This window comes from Cherax quadricarinatus, chromosome 31, assembly GCF_038502225.1.
Source record: "Cherax quadricarinatus isolate ZL_2023a chromosome 31, ASM3850222v1, whole genome shotgun sequence".
NCBI classification, from domain to species: Eukaryota; Metazoa; Arthropoda; class Malacostraca; order Decapoda; family Parastacidae; genus Cherax; species Cherax quadricarinatus.
The window spans coordinates 22868-42923 of record NC_091322.1 but is presented as its reverse complement, the minus strand read 5'-3'; the positions used below and the strand labels follow the sequence as shown (position 1 = coordinate 42923).

Sequence of the window (20056 nt, the reverse complement as noted above, 5' to 3'; positions counted from 1 at the left end):
TTCAGTTTTCCCTAGGTGTAATGATAGTTTGTTGTCTACTAACCATTTGCTGCAGGACTCCAGTTCCAGTGTTAAAACATTAGCAATATCTTGTGGGTCTTTACCTGTCACTAACAGAGCACTGTCATCTGCATACAGTAGGAGTTTGCACTTGACACTGATAGGCATATCATTGACATAACATAAGAATAATAAGGGACCCAGAATACTACTTTGGGGAACTCCACATGTTATCGGCAGTGGTTCTGATTCCGTTTTGTTGATTTTGACTAAACCCATGTTGCCCTGGGTTGTGTAATTGATGGGTACCTAGATGGGTGGTGATCTTGCTTCTTAGGACCCTTTCAAAGATTTTTATGATATGGGATGTTAGTGCTATCGGTCTGTAGTTCTTTGCTATTGCTTTACTGCCCGCTTTGTGAAGTGGGGCTATGGTTGTTGTTTTTAGTAATTGTGGGACGACCCCCGTGTCCATGCGCCCTCTCCATAGGATGGTAAAAGCTCGTGATAGGGGCTTCTTGCAGTTCTTGATGAACACGGAGTTCCATGAGTCTGGCCCTGGGGCAGAGTGCATGGGCATGTCATTTATCGCCTGTTCGAAGTCATTTGGCGTCAGGATAACATCAGATAGGCTTGTGTTTACCAAATTCTGTGGCTCTCTCATAAAAAAATTATTTTGATCTTCGACTCTCAGTCTGGTTAGCGGCTTGCTAAAAAGTTAGTCATATTGGGACTTGAGTAGCTCACTCATTTCCTTGCTGTCATCTGTGTAGCACCCATCTTGTTTAAGTAGTGGCCCAAATACTGGATGTTGTTCTCGAGTTTGATTTGACATAAGAAAAGAAATACTTTGGGTTTCTTTCGATTTCATTTATGGCTTTTAGTTCTTCCTGACTCCTATAAAATTTTACATCTACTCCTCCTTTTTCTTAAAGGAATAAACCTTGAGCATACATCGAGTGCCACCGAGTTAATCTGTTCTAGGCATAAGTTGGGGTCTGTGTTGCTTAGTCTATCTTCCCAGCTTACATCGTTTAGGACTTGCTTTACTTGGTCCCACTTTATGGTCTTGTTACTAAAGTTGAATTTGGTGACAGCTCCCTCGTGACTAAGCTCATTTTGTCGGTCTGGGGTTCCGCGCATACATGTCTGAACATTGATTATGTTGTGATCTGAGACAATACAATAAGTGTCAGGGGCCCGAGACTGTTCAACTGCCTCCCAGCATACATAAGGGGGATTACCAATAGACCCCTGGCTGTCTTCAAGCAGGCACTGGACAAGCACCTAAAGTCAGTACCTGACCAGCCGGGCTGTGGCTCGTACGTTGGATTGGGTGCAGCCAGCAGTAACAGCCTGGTTGATCAGGCTCTGATCCACCAGGAGGCCTGGTCACAGACCGGGCCGCGGGGGCGTTGACCCCCGGAACTCTCTCCAGGTAAACTCCAGGTGTACCATCTAGTCCGGTCCATTTTAAATTGTCTTTGAGACCAAAAGAAAATTTTACTAACCTAATGAAAATTAAAATAATTTATAAAACTAATTATTAATTTAATTATCGATGTTAAATAAGAAGACATACGTAGTGATATAATTTATAAATATTTTAATTAATTTAATCCTTTGTTGATGCTATACAGCAGGTGTGCTTATATCATAGCTTTATAAAAGGTATTTTTGAGTTACATTTAGAAAACTATATATTGTAGAAATTAATATTTTTAAAGATAGAAAAATAAGACTGTGTGTTTTAGTTATTTGCATAAAATAGTGATTTTCTTTGATGAGATACTATTACAAAGTTATAATAATGTAACCCTGATGTATAACTTGTCATCAAGTGTTTGTGTTTAGGCTTGGCGGGAGGAAGCAAGTGCTGTTTTAAACTGTACGTTCAAGTTAAATGAATTGTAACTTATAATTGCGTGATTATTAAATGAATATTTCCAGTGAAGGTTAATTGTCGGTTGTTAGGCATACTTGACCTAGTACTGAAGCAGCTTATTAACATTGTAAAGTATAATGCAACAAGATTAAGGAGTTTAGGAAATGAATCATTCTACTGTATTTGGCATTGTTGGGTTTTTCTAGGTTAAATCTATATATTTTAACCAGTGTATGCATGTAATAATCATGTGTTTAATATAAGCAGCAGGAATTTAGATGAGCAGTCTAAAATTGAAGGTGATCATGTCATCGGTAGTTGGATTATCGTAGGTAATTTACGTTAGGCATGATAATTGTATTTGTGTACCTGTGCCTAAATAAACTTAATAAAAACAAATACACAATCTTTTGCAACATTACTCTACCCACAAAACTAATCTGATGGCCCATAATCTACCTGGAGTATACCTGGAGGTATACTTCAGGGCTCCTGGGCTGTGCGGGCCAACGCTCCCGCAGCCCAGTCCATGACTAGGCCTTGTGGTAGATTCAATTCACTTCAAGTTTATTCTCTATTAGGGTTACAATGTGGGGTTTACAGGTTTTGGGTATTGTGTGGTTTACATGTTATAAAATACTAATTACAGAGGGGGTCACTAGGACACCTAGCATGGCTAGGCATTTCGAGCAGACTTAGATTAAATCTTAACATTAAATCCTTACAGATTATGGTATTAAGGCTAAGTGACTACATCATAATTTGTGAGTTTAGCAATGTGAATGCTTTTGTTTTGACACAATACAAAGTGTCTGTATTGGAGTATCAGGCAAACTTATGACTAGTTAGGATTTATTATTTTAAGATTAGTATTTCTGTGTTTATAGTCAGTGGGTGAGTGAGTGTAATTGTGAACCACCAGGTGGTTATCATGTAGTTAGTTGTCGGGGTGGATCAGGGAGATAAGATGTTGTCTAACTGTAGTTTTGAAAGTGATGAATGTGTCTGCAGTTCTAGAGTTTTCAGGTAGGGTGTTCCAGATTTTAAGTCCTTTGAAATACATTGAATTTTTGTAAAGGTTTAGTCGAACACGGGGAATGTCATAGAGATGTTTGTGTCTGGTTTTATGCCTGTGGGTTCTGTCACAACTATCAAGAAAGCATTTTAGGTCAAGGTTAATATTGGAATTTAAGGTCCTGTAGATATAGATTGCACAGTAGTAAGTGTGGATGTTCTGAACAGGGAGTAAGTTTAGATCTATGAAGAGTGGGGGGGTGTGTTGCCAGGGATGGGATTTAGCGATTATTCTTACTGCGGCTTTTTGTCGGGTTATTATTGGCTTTAGGTGTGTTGTTGATAAACCAGGCTGTTACTACTGGCTGCACACACGTACGAACCACAGCCCGGTTGGTCAGGTAGTGATTTTAGGTTCCTGTCCAGCTCCCTCTTGAAGACAACCAGGGGTCTATTGGTAATCCCCCTTATGTATACTGGGATGCAGTTGAACAGTCTTGGACAGACTACTAACACTTACTGTGTTAACTCATTAACTCGTAGTGTACTCAGAGCATAGCAAAGCATTTCGGACAAAACTAATAATATATACGTATTTATGAAGGTGCCTTGATGCCTCTGATGGACTCTTGATCCAGGGTATTGGAGTTACTATCTACTGTCTCCCTTTCCCCAGGTACTAAATGATAATCAATATTTTTATATACCCCTCAAGGAAGGTTCCTTGATGCTGGTGAGGGGCTCTTGATCTAGGGAATTGGATCTGTGCTCCAGTTCCTTGAATTAAACTTGAATGCCTTCCATATCCCCCCCATAGGTACTATAATCTTATGGGTTTAGTGCTTTCCCCTTGATTATAATATTTCTTTATACTAGTACATTCTATAATTACAATACAATACAATTTTTATTTCTTTACAAGTTTATATTGAGATTCTGTAGTTACAATAATAAGTTACAATGCAAAGAGAGTCGCTATCATGCCATGGCATTATGGGCAGACTAAATTAATGGCTTACAGACTACTTAGTACAGTACTAGAGAAATTGATCAGAGTTTAAGTTGTACATCTGTTTTTATTTAAAGCAGACAGTAAGTTAACTCAAATTACAATCTGGGGATATTACATTGGGACAATTTGAAAGTATTTTGTAGGTTGTGTATATCAATAGTAAATATTTAAGTTAAATTATTGGAATATAATATAGAGCATTGGTGAAAGTAGTTTACAGTATGAGAATGCTACAATATGGTGTAAGGCAGTATAGTTTTGTGCAGGTTTTTATACTACAATGCAGAGTAGTATTAAGTTATGTATGAACTTTGGGTATTAAATTTTGAAGTGTTAAGATTTAGGTAATTGGGAGATCTTTTGGCAAATTTCAGTATTGAGTATTGAATATTTAGTTTAGGGTGAGTAGATGGTTTTTGAGAAGAGTCTTAAATTGATGTTCAGACCAGGTTACTTTAGTATTTACTGGTAATGAGTTCCAAATTTTGGGGTCCTTTATGTGCATAGAGTTCTTATGTAGTGTGATGTGGACATGGGGTGCATCAAACAGTGATCTGTGTCTTGTGTTATGGTTGTGCGTCCTATTAAGGTTGGTGAGAAGAAGTTTGAGTGAAGGGTTTGTGGGTGTAGTGTTCTATGTATGTAGTAGGTGCAAGAATAAATATGGATGTTCTTTGCAGTGAGTAGTTTTAGACTTCTGAATATTGGTGGGGTATGCTGTGTGGAGTGGGAATTTGTTATCATTCTGACTGCAGCTTTTTGCTGGGTTATTAGTGGTCATAGGTGATCTAATGTTGTTGATCCCCATGCACAAATTCCATAGGTGAGATAAGGGTAGATGAGTGAGTGATACAGTGCAAGGAGAGCTGATTGTGGAACATAGTACTGTATCTTTGATATTATGCCCACTGTCTTAGAGATTTTCTTGGAAATTTGTTGTATATGGGTCTGGAATTTAAGGCTACTGTCAAGGTGGATTCCTAGGAATTTTCCCTCTGTGCGTCTTGTGATGGGTGATCCATTTAGCGCTATGTTAAGTGAAACATTTGTGGCTCTGTTTCCAAACTGAACGAAATAAGTTTTTTTCAGTATTGAGGGTAAGCTTGTTAGTCATCATCCAAGTAGATATTTTGTGCAATTCAGCATTAACAATGTTGGCCAGTATGACTGGGTTTGGGTGAGAGAAGAAGTATGTTGTGTCATCTGCAAATAATGTGGGTTTAAGTAGTTGTGATGCATTCGGAAGGTCATTGATGTAAATGAGAAAGAGGAGAGGGCCAAGGACACTTCTTATGGGACCCCAACTGTAGTTGGTTGTGTGGAAGAGTTGTGGGACCCCAACTGTAATTGGTTGTGTGTATAGGATTAATTGACATGACTGACATACTTTATAGAAAGCCCCTGGTTATGCAGAGCTTTTGGGCAGCCTTAAAATAAATACAGTATGTAATACATATAATGATAATGACCAAAGCTAGGTTGTAAGTTTGTATTTAGGTTATACACACACATTTAAATTTTTATAATGATTTTAAAGGTACATATGTTATGGCCACATTTATAGTACATTATGACTCAGGAAATCTTAATAAATCATGGAACGGGCGGGGTTTGAACCCATGGCAGGCGAGTGCTAAAAGTCGCACGGTAAGTGTGTTAATCACACGACCAGCTAGCTCTAATAAGATTCATCAAACTAGGTATATTTCTATTCATCATAAGAAGGTTAGCATGAGTCCCACTGTAACCACAGTTGCAGGTTTTTATGGATGAATCCCACACCTGTGTGGCTAAAATGAACTATAGTTCAAGTCCCTCAAAGCTGCCATCCTGACTCAAAATCTGTTAAAACCTGCATTTGTGGTCACAGTGGGGCCCATGCTAACCTCCTAATTATGTATAGAAATATACCTAGTTGGATGAATCTTATTAGAGCTAGTCAGCTGAGTGGCTAATACACTGGCCTGTGAATTTGCTCAAAATGTAATTGCCTAAAAAAAAAACTAGCATGAATGTCTAATTTTGTATAATTATTACACTTAATAAGTTAAGTTCATCATAGTTTCAGGTTGAAATATCAAAATGTCAGCTTTACAAACTTGCCTTACTGACCCAAAAGAAACAGGTCAGATACTATTTTCATCTCTGCTGATCCTTGGTCTTGATGCTACTGCTCTGGAGCACACACTACGAACACCAGTAAACCAGGTGAAGAGCATTACTTTTGTTATTGTTTTGTATTGTATTATGTTGGTGAGGGGCTCTTGATTTAGGGAATTGGATCTGTGCTCCAGTTCCCCGAATTAAGCCTGAATGCCTTCCACATCCCCCCCCCCCAGGCGCTGTATAATCCTCCGGGTTTAGCTCTTCCCCCTTGATTATAATAATAATAATTTGTATTGTATTGCTTTCCTAATATATTAGGCCCTTCAAGTGGGGTTGTTTTGATCAAAGGAATTGAAGCCATCCCTCCCCTTCCTTGGATCAACCTTAATTACCTCCCATTCTTCAGGTGCTGTATGACACCTTTGCAGGTTTAGTTCACCCACATAAATATGGGTACAGATCTAAGATTTTGAATGTTGAATGGAACTGTTTAAGAAGTGCTTGTGGAATTACTGTAAAAAGTGGGAACAAACAAGTACACGTACATTATTTGGGAAGTGTATAGAAGATTATTTTTGATTATTTCTTGCATGCTTGTAGAACATGCAAGAAATAATAATAGCTTGGACATGTGACGAGAATAACTAATAATAGTTAACAAGGAGAATTTATTGAATTGAAGTGCTGAGGAAAGTGATAGGTAGGCATACAGTATCCTGGAAAATTAAAGCAAAGGCATATTTAAAATAAATGTCCCATGAGAAAATGGAAAACAGAAAGACTAGGAATGGAGCCATGATATATGTATATGGTACAGTACATTGTATAAGTGCATTTTTTATTGTTTACAGTATTATAAAAAATATTTAATTCAAACTAACTTCATTAAATATTGACATCACAGATGCACAATCTTATTACAGTGGAACCTCAAATTTCGAACGTATCACTTATCGAACGTTTCAAAAATAGAACCCTTTTTTCGAATCAACTTTGTCCCTATTATCGAATGCGCCCCCTATTTTCGGACTGCCGGGTACCGGACCTGTCCGCCAGCCCGCTCTGTCCGCATCCCCGCGCAAGCGCCGTGAGCCAATATGGCTTTGTTGATGCTTGAGTGAACACTAACCTGCACTCTCATTCAAACATTTTATGATTATTTCATTGTGTTTAGTGCTTGTGGGATTGTGAAATAAGCTACCATGGGCCCAAAGAAACTTGCTAGTGGTACCCCTGTGGTAAAAAAAGTGAGAAACACCATAGATGTGAAGAAGGAAATAATACAGAAGTATGAGAGTGGTGTGAGACTTGCTTAGTTTACCAGGATGTATGGGAAAAACAAGTCGACCATCGGTTCTATTGTGGCAAAGAAAGTACAAATCAAAGAAGCTGATGTTGCGAAAGGTGTTAATATGCTAACCAAAAAAAGACCACAAATAGTTGAAGAGGTTGAGAAGTTGTTGCTGGTGTGGATCAAGGATAAAGAGATGGCAGGTGATAGTGTTTCAGAGACGATTATTTGCGAAAAGGCAAGGAAGTTGCATGCCGATCTGGTACAGAAAACTCCTGGAACCAGTTCAGTGACAGAACCATATCCCATTTTAGGGAAATGTTAAAGAGGCGCCAGAAACAGAGGACTGTGGACAGTTATTTTGTGAGACAGGGGTCCAGTGACTCTCAAGCTGGTCCTAGTGGCATTATAAGACAGAGAAGGGAAGTAACCCCAGAGAGGGCTTTACCTGAAGTCCTCATGGAGGGGGATTCTCCTTCCAAACACTAACCGCAACTCCCTCTCTCCTCCTCCCTATCTTCCAGATGCCATCACCAATCTTCAATAAAGGTATGTAAAAATGTTATTTTATATTTATATACATAATTGAACACTATAGTATTTGTTGTGTGTATGTAAAACTGTAATTAATCTCTATAAAATGTATTTTTTTGTGAATATTTTTGGGTTTCTGGAACGGATTAATTGTATTTCCATTATTTCTTATGGGAAATATTGCTTCGATTTTCAGACTTTTCGAATTTAGAACTAGCTCCTGGAACGGATTAAGTTCGATATTTGAGGTTCCACTGTACAGGTAACCTACGTCTGTAAAAGGATACAACTTTTATGTTTTATCATAAACTGTTGTGTTCACAGAAGAATTGCCCACATTATGCAATACTTAAAGGGTGCTTTTTATAATGTTTTCTTTTATCAACTCTGTGCTTTCTTATTTTGGGCAGATTTCAGAACTCATGAATATTTATATATAGTTGGGCACCTGTTAATTACTGTAAAAATGGATCTTTCCAATAAGTTGATGTGTCTGCCCTTTTTCTAGTATGCCTTTTTTTTATAATTTAAAGCCTTCGAAGTTTGCATTTAATATTCATTGATTGTCAATGCTTATTACATGTAGTCTACTATACTCTTTTTTCTTTATGTAGTACTGTATATTCTATGTTGTAAAATATAAATATTTTTTCAGAAAATGTTTGTTCATATGAATAAGAGATTAGGAGAAACCATACTACATTTTTTATTTGTGTGTATTGATCAAGAGAAGGCAGCAAAGGTGTTTCGAGACTGCTGGCCATTTATAGACAAGAAACAAGAGGCCCAGTTTCACAAGGCAACATTTGAATGGTACAAGTCCCTTCAGCAGGTAATTTTTATGCTTATGATTAAATAAACATAACCCCTTCTCCTGTATACATTACTGAAGTTAAAAAAGAGAAACTTTTGTTTTTCTTTTAGGACCACTCTGCTTTGGTAGGATATGGCCGGTTTGTTGAAAGAATTAGAAAAATTAAATAAACTTATTATACACTATATTATATTTCTTAAGTTTTTATTCCTGTCATTTCCCAGTTTCTTGGAGAAGTGCATTAGAATTCTTCCTCATTAGTCATTTGTGTCACAGAAGGCAACTTAACTCTTTCAGGGTCCAGAGGCCAAATTTCAAAGGGTGCACCAGTGTCCAAGAATTTAAAAAAAATAGTTTTGTTATTTTTTCTTTTGAAATGGTAGAGAATCTTTTTCTGAAGATAATAAAAGAAAAAGTCTGAAATTTGATGGAAAATTGACGAAATTATGTTCTCGCGAATTTTGATGTGTCAGCGATATTTACGCATCGGCAATTTTGCCGACTTTGACTCCCATTTTAGTCCAATTACCTTATTCCAGTCAACCAAATTCTTAGCTTATTTCACTAGTATTACTTCTATTCTATTGATTGAGCACAAGAAATCACTAACTCAACTGTTTCAACTACAAAATAAAGTGATTGGAAATTGGTAATTTGGCCAATTTAGTGCAAAGTTCAAAATACACCTACCATCCGACTTACAACCGAGTTCGGTTCCGAGAAACCGGTCGTAAGTCGAACTTTACTAATGAATATCAACAAAACATTTTTGTAATGACTTTATTTTATTGTTTTATTTTGGTATTTCATGTTTTACTTTACTTTTTATGTTAGAACTGTTTTTTGTACTGTAAGGTTTAGGATAAACACTGTGTACAACACAAATAGTTGTTTATTTCCCAGAAATTTGGTATAAAAAACACAGTCGTAAGTCGAGTGGTCGTAAGTCGAGCAGGTCATAAGTCAGATGGTAGGTGTATTCCAATTTCAAAACAGGGTCCAGAATAAACAATGCAGACATTCCTGGCACTAACCTAACATTTTCTCTGATCATTAGTTACGTTTTCAGGCTTTACAAATGAATTCCATTTTGATTTTTAATTCACATGATGAATTTTTATTCAAACCAAAAAATAGAAGATTTACTGTTATACAATATTGTAATAATTATATAAATAATATCAGCACATTTTTTTTTTATTTTTTATTTTTTCTCAACAAGTCGGCCGTCTCCCACTGAGGCAGGGTGACCCAAAAAAGAAAGAAAATCCCCAAAAAGAAAATACTTTCATCATCATTCAACTCTTTCACTTCACTCACACATAATCACTGTTTTTGCAGAGGTGCCTAGAATACAACAGCTTAGAAGCATATACATATAAAGATACACAACATATCCCTCCAAACTGCCAATATCCCAAACCCCTCCTTTAAAGTGCAGGTATTGTACTTCCCATTTCCAGGACTCAAGTCCAGCTATATAAAAATAACCGGTTTCCCTGAGTCCCTTCACTAAATATTACCCTGCTCACACTCCAACAGCTCGTCAGGTCCCAAATACCATTCGTCTCCATTCACTCCTATCTAACACACTCACGCAAGCTTGCTGGAAGTCCAAGCCCCTCGCCCACAAAAACCTCCTTTACCCCCTCCCTCCAACCGTTACAAGGACGACCCCTAGCCCGCCTTCCTTCCCCTACAGATTTATACTCTCTCCATGTCATTCTACTTTGAAACCACCTCAACAACCCCTCTTCAGCCCTCTGACTAATACTTTTATTAACTCCACACCTATATTAGACGCACCAGCTGACATGTATTAGACGTGTGAGGTCATTTATTTACTCTTGAACATCGGCAAAAATTTAACATTTCCGCTATTTTGAGCTCAGTTTCAAGCCATTTTCAGTACTAAAACCAATCAAAATCATCTCTATTTCTGTAATATATCTTCCATTCTATCAAATGAGACCAAGAAATCGCAAGTACAACTATAAAAAACATATGAAAGAACACTGCACAGCTGCTGTTTTAATCGAAAATTACGGTCTCAGTTTTTTTTCTCATTGTGCACTGCGTGCTGCAGGATTTGTTTTATGTGGTGCACACATATCACGTAGATGTATTCTCTCATATCTAGGCCCAAATTTACCGCTCAAAGCTTATTGGAGTGAGCTGAGCTCTTGGCGTAGATCTATGGTTTGGACCCTCAACGTAAACCCGTAGATCTACAGCATGGACCCTGAAAGGGTTAAGTACTGGAAGCAAGGGAATATAACTAGTACGTATTTACAATTACTCTACCTACAAGAAAAAGATCTGAAAATTTAAATGTTTGTTTATATGAATGTACATATGTGTATTTTGAGAGATAGGGGCTTGAGCATCCAGCAGGGGTGGATGGATGTTGGTGTGGGTGTTAGTGTGGGTGTTGGTGTGGGTGGGTGTGGGTGTGGGTGGGTGTGGGTGTGGGTGGGTGGGTGTGTAGGTGGGTGTGGGTGGGTGGGTGTACTCACCTAGTTGAGGTTGCGGGGGTCGAGTCCGAGCTCCTGGCCCCGCCTCTTCACTGGTGGCGGCGTGTGTGTGTGTGTGTGTGTGTGTGTGTGTGTGTGTGTGTGTGTGTGTGTGTGTGTGCGTGCACGCGTGTGCGTGCACATTGGTTAGGAGGTAGTAAGTAAGGTGCCTGCAATCAGAGGAATAAGTAGAGATACTGCATTTTGGCAGATCATTTTATTTCTTGGGTGGCGATGATTTTGATAATGACCTGCCTTGTATGGGCCACTGGCCTTCTGCAGTGTTCCTCCATTCTTATGTTCTTACATTGCGTTTCTATACTGACAGCAGTGTGCAGAAGTGCATGGACATTTTATATAGCTAACTGAAATGTACATTAATCATTAGTGAACTTACCAGAATTAATGTAGGTGGATGGCTTCTATGTTGGACCAAAGTCTATCTATCCAACATAATTTGTGTTGTTCCAAGGGTATAGATGTGCATATAAAGATTTTGAATGAGGAGCCTCCCAAGAAAGTGTCCTCAGTCCAACATTATTTTGTTTTCTAATTAATGCTTTTTTTAATACTATACATACCAAGGCAGCCCAATCATTATATTTTAAGATTTGCTGATTCTGTAATGGTTCATACCACCAAATTCTCCAACACACAAAACATCCTTTACTATGTACCAGATTTGTGCCAGGACCTGGAGCTTATCATCTTGAGTGGGAAAAGGGGAAAAAATACATAATAGATGCCTTTTCCAGCAGGGAGGCAGTCTACAGGATCCAGTTGCACGCTGGATTTTGGCTAGAATATAGTCGGACTTGAGTCCTGGAAATGGGAAGTACAATGCCTGCACTTCAAAGGAGTGGTTTGGGATATTGGCAGTTTGGAGGGATATGTTGTGTATCTTTATACGTATATGCTTCTAAGCTGTTGTATTCTGAGCACCTCTGCAAAAGCAGTGATGATGTGTGAGTGTGGTGAAAGTGTTGAATGATGATGAAAGTATTTTCTTTTTGGGGATTTTCTTTCTTTTTTGGGTCACCCTGCCTCGGTGGGAGACGACCGACTTGTTGAAAAAAAAAAAAAAATCTAGGTAGATACAGATATCTCGGATTTGAGGTTCCTCTGCTTGGATTTGTTGTAACCAGACTTTGTTAATTCAAAGTAAGGCTAAGAGCATTAAGAGCTATGGCAGGATTTCACACCAGATACAGTGCTAATGTGAGAATAGTGAAAGTGATGTATTTTTCTTACATCAGATCATAAGTTGACTATGCAGCACTCCTTGCCCTTGTGTCAAACAAAAAAGTTGGAGGGCTTACAAAATTTCAGAGCAAGAAATGAGGATCATCTTAGGATATCTGTGAGAAAAAACTTGATATTGTAAACATCAGAGAACGAACCACCTAAACTCTTTTGCAGAATTCGCAGGTGTGCACTCCAAGTGGATTATGAAAACGAACTGAACTCTGAATCATATATGTACACGATCTGTGGCAAGTACGGCAGCAGTGATACTTCTCTGTGTCATTTCTGTGGGAAATTACTTATTTCTAGATAACTATCCCTCATTTTTCCTCAAAGAGCCTTATTAACCCTTTCAGGGTTTCAGCTGTACAAGTACGGCTTGCGCCCCAGGGTTTTTGACGTACTAGTATGCCTAAATTCTAGCGCCCTCAAATCTAGTGAGAGAAAGCTGGTAGGCATACATATGAAAGAATGGGTCTATATGGTCAGTGTGCGCAGTATAAAAAAAATCCTGCAGCACACAGTGCGTAATGAGAAAAAAAAAACTGACCGTGTTTTTGGATTAAAACAGCAACTTTGCACTACATTTTCGTATGGTATTTATTGTTGTATTCTTGTTTTCCTGGTCTCATTTTATAGAATGGAAGACATATTACAGAAATTGAGATGATTTTGACTGGTTTTACAATGAAAAGTACCTTGAAATTGAGCTCAAAGTAGCAGAAATGTTCGATTTTTACCAAAGTTCAAAAGTAAACAAATCATGCCAAGCATCCAATACACGTCAACTAGTGAGTCTAATATTCTTTCACAAGTGCGCTGATATTATTTATACCATTTCTACACAAATACAGTAGTCTGCATAACAGTAAATCTTCTATTTTTTGTAAGAATAAAAATTCAAAGTGGAAAGCCAAAGAAATACAATAGGGGCCTGGGGATGTGACTAACGAACAGAGAACTTGTTATTTTAGTGCCAGGAATGTCTTTCTTGTTTATTCTGGACCCTATTTGGAAATTGGCATCTTTTGAAGTTTGTGTGAAATTGGCAAAATTGCTAAATTCTGACCACTTTATTGGATAGTTGAAATCAGTAAATGGGTGGTTTCTTGTACTCAATCGATAGAAAAAAATGGAGTTCTAGCAAAATAGTTATGATTTTTGTTGACTAGTACACTGGAATTGGCCAAAATAGAGCTCAAAGTGGGCAAAATCGCCGATGCGTAAACATTATCAAGACTGCTAACTTCGCGAGAGCATAATTCTGTAAGTTTTCCATTAAATTTCATACTTTTGGTGTCATTATAATTGGGAAAAGATTCTCTATTTTTTTTTTTTTAAATTTGGGCAACCCTGAGAACAAGTCTCGGAGAGGGCCTGGCGACCCTGAAAGGGTTAAACCACATTAGTTTTTGTTGATGCTAAACATGATGTTTTAATTTGTATTGATTCCTTAATCACACAGCATTATGTTCCACAGATTATACATTTTTTTTTTTTTTTTTTTATTTCTTCAACAAGTCGGTCATCTCCCACCGAGGCAGGGTGACCCAAAAAAAAAAAAGAAAGAAAATCCCCAAAAAGAAAATACTTTCATCATCATTCAACACTTTCACCACACTCACACATTATCACTGCTTTTGCAGAGGTGCTCAGAATACAACAGTTTAGAAGCATATACGTATAGAGATACACAACATATCCCTCCAAACTGCCAATATCCCAAACCCCTCCTTTAAAGTGCAGGCATTGTACTTCCCATTTCCAGGACTCAAGTCCGACTATATGAAAATAACCGGTTTCCTTGAATCCCTTCACTAAATATTACCCTGCTCACACTCCAACAGATCGTCAGGTCCCAAGTATCATTCGTCTCCATTCACTCCTATCTAACACGCTCATGCACGCTTGCTGGAAGTCCAAGCCCCTCACCCACAAAACCTTTACCCCCTCTTTCCAACCCTTTCGAGGACGACCCCTACCCCTCTTTCCTTCCCCTATAGATTTATATGCTTTCCATGTCATTCTACTTTGATCCATTCTCTCTAAATGACCAAACCACCTCAACAACCCCTCTTCTGCCCTCTGACTAATGCTTTTATTAACTCCACACCTTCTCCTAATTTCCACACTCCGAATTTTCTGCATAATATTTACACCACACATTGCCCTTAGACAGGACATCTCCACTGCCTCCAACCGTCTCCTCGCTGCTGCATTTACCACCCAAGCTTCACATCCATATAAGAGTGTTGGTACTACTATACTTTCATACATTCCCTTCTTTGCCTCCATAGATAACGTTTTTTGACTCCACATATACCTCAACGCACCACTCACCTTTTTTCCCTCATCAATTCTATGATTAACCTCATCCTTCATAAATCCATCCGCTGACACGTCAACTCCCAAGTATCTGAAAACATTCACTTCTTCCATACTCCTCCTCCCCAATTTGATATCCAATTTTTCTTTATCTAAATCATTTGATACCCTCATCACCTTACTCTTTTCTATGTTCACTTTCAACTTTCTACCTTTACACACATTCTCAAACTCATCCACTAATCTTTGCAATTTTTCTTTAGAATCTCCCATAAGCACAGTATCATCAGCAAAAAGTAACTGTGTCAATTCCCATTTTGAATTTGATTCCCCATAATTTAATCCCACCCCTCTCCCGAACACCCTAGCATTTACTTCTTTTACAACCCCATCTATAAATATATTAAACAACCATGGTGACATTACACATCCCTGTCTAAGACCTACTTTTACCGGGAAGTATTCTCCCTCTCTTCTACACACCCTAACCTGAGCCTCACTATCCTCATAAAAGCTCTTTACAGCATTTAGTAACTTACCACCTATTCCATATACTTGCAACATCTGCCACATTGCTCCTCTATCCACTCTATCATATGCCTTTTCTAAATCCATAAATGCAATAAAAACTTCCCTACCTTTATCTAAATACTGTTCACATATATGCTTCAATGTAAACACTTGATCTACACATCTCCTACCCACTCTGAAGCCTCCTTGCTCGTCCGCAATTCTACATTCTGTCTTACCTCTAATTCTTTCAATTATAACCCTACCGTATACTTTTCCTGGTATACTCAGTAAACTTATTCCTCTATAATTTTTACAATCTCTTTTGTCCCCTTTCCCTTTATATAAAGGGACTATACATGCTCTCCTCCAATCCCTAGGTACCTTCCCCTCTTTCATACATTTATTAAACAAAAGTACCAACCACTCCAACACTATATCCCCTCCTGCTTTTAACATTTCTGTCATGATCCCATCAGTTCCAGCTGTTTTACCCCCTTTCATTCTACGTAATGCCTCACGTACCTCCACCACACTTACATTCTGCTCTTCTTCACTCCTAAAAGATGGTATACCTCCCTGGCCAGTGCATGAAATTACCGCCTCCCTTTCTTCCTCAACATTTAAAAGTTCCTCAAAATATTCTCGCCATCTACCTAATACCTCCCTCTCCCCATCTACTAACTCCCCTACTCTGTTTTTAACTGACAAATCCATACTTTCCCTAGGCTTTCTTAACTTGTTTAACTCACTCCAAAATTTTTTCTTATTTTCATTAAAATTTCTTGACAGTGCCTCTCCCACTCTTTCATCTGCTCTCCTTTTGCACTCTCTCACCACTCTCTTCACCTTTCTTTTACTCTCCATATACTCTGCTCTTCTTATAACACTTCTGCTTTGTAAAAACCTCTTGTAAGCTACCTTTTTCTCTTTTATCACACCCTTTACTTCATCATTCCACCAATCACTCCTCTTTCCTCCTGCCCCCACCCTCCTATAACCACAAACTTCTGCCCCACATTCCAATACTGCATTTTTAAAACTATTCCAACCCTCTTCAACCCCCCCACTACTCATCTTTGCACTAGCCCACCTTTCTGCCAATAGTCGCTTATATCTCGCCCGAACTTCCTCCTCCCTTAGTTTATACACTTTCACCTCCCTCTTACTTGTTGTTGCCACCTTCCTCTTTTCCCATCTACCTCTTACTCTAACTGTAGCTACAACTAAATAATGATCCGATATATCAGGTGCCCCTCTATAAACATGTACATCCTGGAGCCTACCCATCAACCTTTTATCCACCAATACAACAACTACTTTCATTACGTGCTACATCATACCTTGTATATTTATTTATCCTCTTTTTCATAAAATATGTATTACTTATTACCAAATTTCTTTCTACACATATCTCAATTAAAGGCTCCCCATTTACATTTACCCCTGGCACCCCAAATTTACCTACTACTCCCTCCATAACATTTTTACCCACTTTAGCATTGAAATCCCCAACCACCATTACTCTCACACTTGATTCAAAACTCCCCATGCATTCACTCAACATTTCCCAGAATCTCTCTCTCTCCTCTACACTTCTCTCTTCTCCAGGTGCATACACGCTTACTATAACCCACTTTTCACATCCAATCTTTATTTTATACATGTTGATGAGTATTCATTAACTGCCCAATGTAGCTGGTATTGCCAGTATTATTATACAAAGCAATAGCTTCTCTATAGAAAGTGGAGCATACAGCAATAAACTGGGTTTTTTCTTCAAATTGATCTGTTTGCTATACTCCTTGCACTCGTAAGTATCTAAACATCTAAAGCTGGCACCCTAATTATAAGTGCTCCTAACCCCATAAGCATCAGTTGTGACATTCTCATGCCAGAAGCCAGGCACTGGTGGAGTCAGCGTACACCTTTTGTGAATTCCCTCTAGCATTGGTCTTCAAGTACATGATAAAATTGATGAATTGGCAAAGGTGCACTTTCATGGAGTGAGATTATATATCTTTGGGTTGTCAACTAGTAGTTTGGGATCAATAATATAAAGAGAACTTCACCTGAAATTCATTAACTTGAGGCAGAGGGAGAGGAACACCTGTAAGTCCCTCTTATCATTCTGTCATATAAAAGGAACATGGCACATCCAGCAAAATCAGCAGACTCTTGGATGTCACTAATGGCCAGCTATGGCTGGGCTACAGGTACATTGGGGAGTTTGCATCACCAACTGATATAGAGACAAGCAAACATAAATTTTACCAGAATTATTGTCATAAACTGCACCATTATGTGCTGGAATGTGGAATTCAGAGAGAACTCACTCACAAATCTTTAAGAAATGTTAAAATATTTTATCCACAGATGCTTACTACCATTGCCATTATGGAAAAATATCTTGATTTACCCTATTTTTAAATAATTTGTAAATAACTCATAACCACATACAACTTTTTTAACACATCGGCCGATTCTCACCAAGGCAGGGTGGCCTGAAAGAGAAAAACTTTTATCATTCACTCCATCACTGTCTTGCCAGAGGCGTGCTTACACTACAGTTATAAAACTGCAACATTAACACCCCTCCTTCAGAATGTAGACACTGTACTTCCCATCTCCAGGACTCAAGTCCGGCCTGCCGGTTTCCCCGAATCCCTTCATAAATGTTACTTTGCTCACACTGCAACAGCACGTCAAGTATTAAAAATCATTTGTCTCCATTCAATCCTATCAAATATGCTCATGCTTGCTGGAAGTCCAAGCCCCTCACACACGAAACCTCCTTTACCCCCTCCCTCCAACCCTTCCTAGGCCGACCCCTACCCCACCTTCCCTCCACTACAGATTTATTCACTCTCGAAGTCATTCTGTTTTGTTCCATTCTCTCTACATGTCTGAGCCACCTCAACAGCCCATCCTCAGCCCTCTGGATAATAGTTTTGGTAATCCCACACTTCTGAATTCAAAAAAATTGTAAATGCTAGAGTTCATTTCTACTGTAACATGCTTAGCAGAGACAAATGTTGGAGCCCTGGGGACCCATTATGTATTGTTCCAGTCATGGTATTATGCCTTTGTATTTTTCATTTTGTATATTTTTTCAGATGTTCATGAGCATATTTGCAGATACCTTCTCTTTTTTCTAACTGAAATTATCTGGGTCAGTTCATCATGTGTGAATTTTAAGCATGTTAATTGTTTTAAGAGTAATGACAGTGAAAATGAAAATGACATAAACTGTGTTACTAGCCATCTAACTTCATTGTTGGCCTCTGTAATATTAAGGTGGGTTATTGTTAATGTACCAGATATGATACTGTATCTTACTTGTTAATTTTTCTCCTCAACTAGAGTTATGGGCAGCCATTACCAGCTGTTGTGGCCAAAACTTTCATGGCTCCTGGTGGTCCCAAGTTCACCTCAACAGTGATGACACTCACACGCATAGCTTTACACTCTTCAATTGCCAGGAAAGGTATAATGTGATGATGTGATGAATGGTTTTGAAAACCGACGAGTTGAAGAATTGAGACACTTATGCAACATATGGGAATCTTTATTGAAGAAACGTTTCGCCACAGTGGTTTCATCAGTCCAATACAAAGTATCAGTCCAATACTTTGTATTGGACTGATGAAGCCACTTTGTGGTGAAATGTTTCTTCATTAAAGATTCCCATATGTTGCATAAGTGTCTCAATTCTTCATAATGTGATGACTTTTAATCCAGTACAGTGGACCCCCGATTAACGATATTTTTTTATTCCAGAAGTATGTTCAGTATGGGAGGCCTGGTCATGGACCGGGCCGCGGGGGCGTTGATCCCCGGAATAACCTCCAGGTAACCTCCAGGTGCCAGTACTGACTGAATTTGTTCCCATAAGGAATATTGTGAAGTAGATTAGTCCATTTCAGACCCCCAAACATACACGTACAAACACACTTATATAAATACACTTACATGATTGGTCACATTAGGAGGTGATCGTTAAGCGGGGGTCCACTGTATCTGGTTTAGGATTTGTTTGTATGATTTATAGATTTAAAAGTATATCCCTACTTTCTGTTCCCTAATTTTTTTTATCACCATGCACCAAATGGCATGGTCACACCCTTTTATAGGACATCCCAGACTGCATTTATAATATGTACTTCATGGTGAGGTGGCCCTTAAAAAATAAAAAATTAGGGCATGAAATTGGTTCCCAGGATTGAAATCTCCATTTATAAACATTAAGCCTATGAGAAATAATGGTTCGATTGGTGATAGCTCTTAAGCCTATGAGAAATAATGGTTCGATTGGTGATAGCTCTCTCAGAACCAGTTAGATCATAAATGTTGGGGCTTCTTGTATATAGATATATTTGTCTTGACATTTCTTTGTACCAGTTCCTCTTTTGATCGAGTACACATTCATGCTTCCTCTTTTGTGTGTTTTCCATAGGTTAAGAATTATTTACTGTACTTCAAATATTAGCTTACCTAATACTAATAGGATAAATGAAAGTAATTGTTTGTTTCTAGTTACTTAGCTGATCATACACTGACATTAAAGAAGATAAATAATTTTCTTCAGATGTAAGTCAGCTCAAATTTAATATTTATAATATTATTGTCCCTAGGTAGTAGGTTGATAGACAGAAACCATCCAGGGAGGTACTAACGTTTTTGCCAAGTGAGTGTAAAACGAAAGCCTGTAATTGTTTTACATGATGGTAGGGTTGCTGATGTCTTTTGTCTGTCTCATAAATATGCAGGATTACAGGTACGTCTTGCTACTTCTACTTACACTTAG

The 20056-nt window shown here is 38.3% G+C and overlaps 1 protein-coding gene across 3 annotated transcripts in view; it reads left to right on the top strand.

Moving 5' to 3' along the window:
* The first annotated feature begins 1837 nt into the window (after window positions 1-1837).
* dgt6 (dim gamma-tubulin 6) overlaps window positions 1838-20056 on the top strand; it is a 34735-nt gene continuing 16516 nt past the window's right edge. Inside the window, exons 1-4 of one of the 3 annotated variants that reach the window (XM_070090143.1) lie at window positions 1838-1888; window positions 5974-6119; window positions 8498-8674; window positions 18613-18736. In XM_070090143.1, the coding sequence (XP_069946244.1) occupies window positions 5994-6119; window positions 8498-8674; window positions 18613-18736 (427 nt within the window). In that variant the 5' untranslated portion in view covers window positions 1838-1888; window positions 5974-5993. Of the gene's footprint in view, window positions 1889-3186; window positions 3576-5973; window positions 6120-8497; window positions 8675-18612; window positions 18737-20056 lie in introns of those variants that run through there. The other 2 variants (XM_070090144.1, XM_070090145.1) reach the window with 2 other exon arrangements.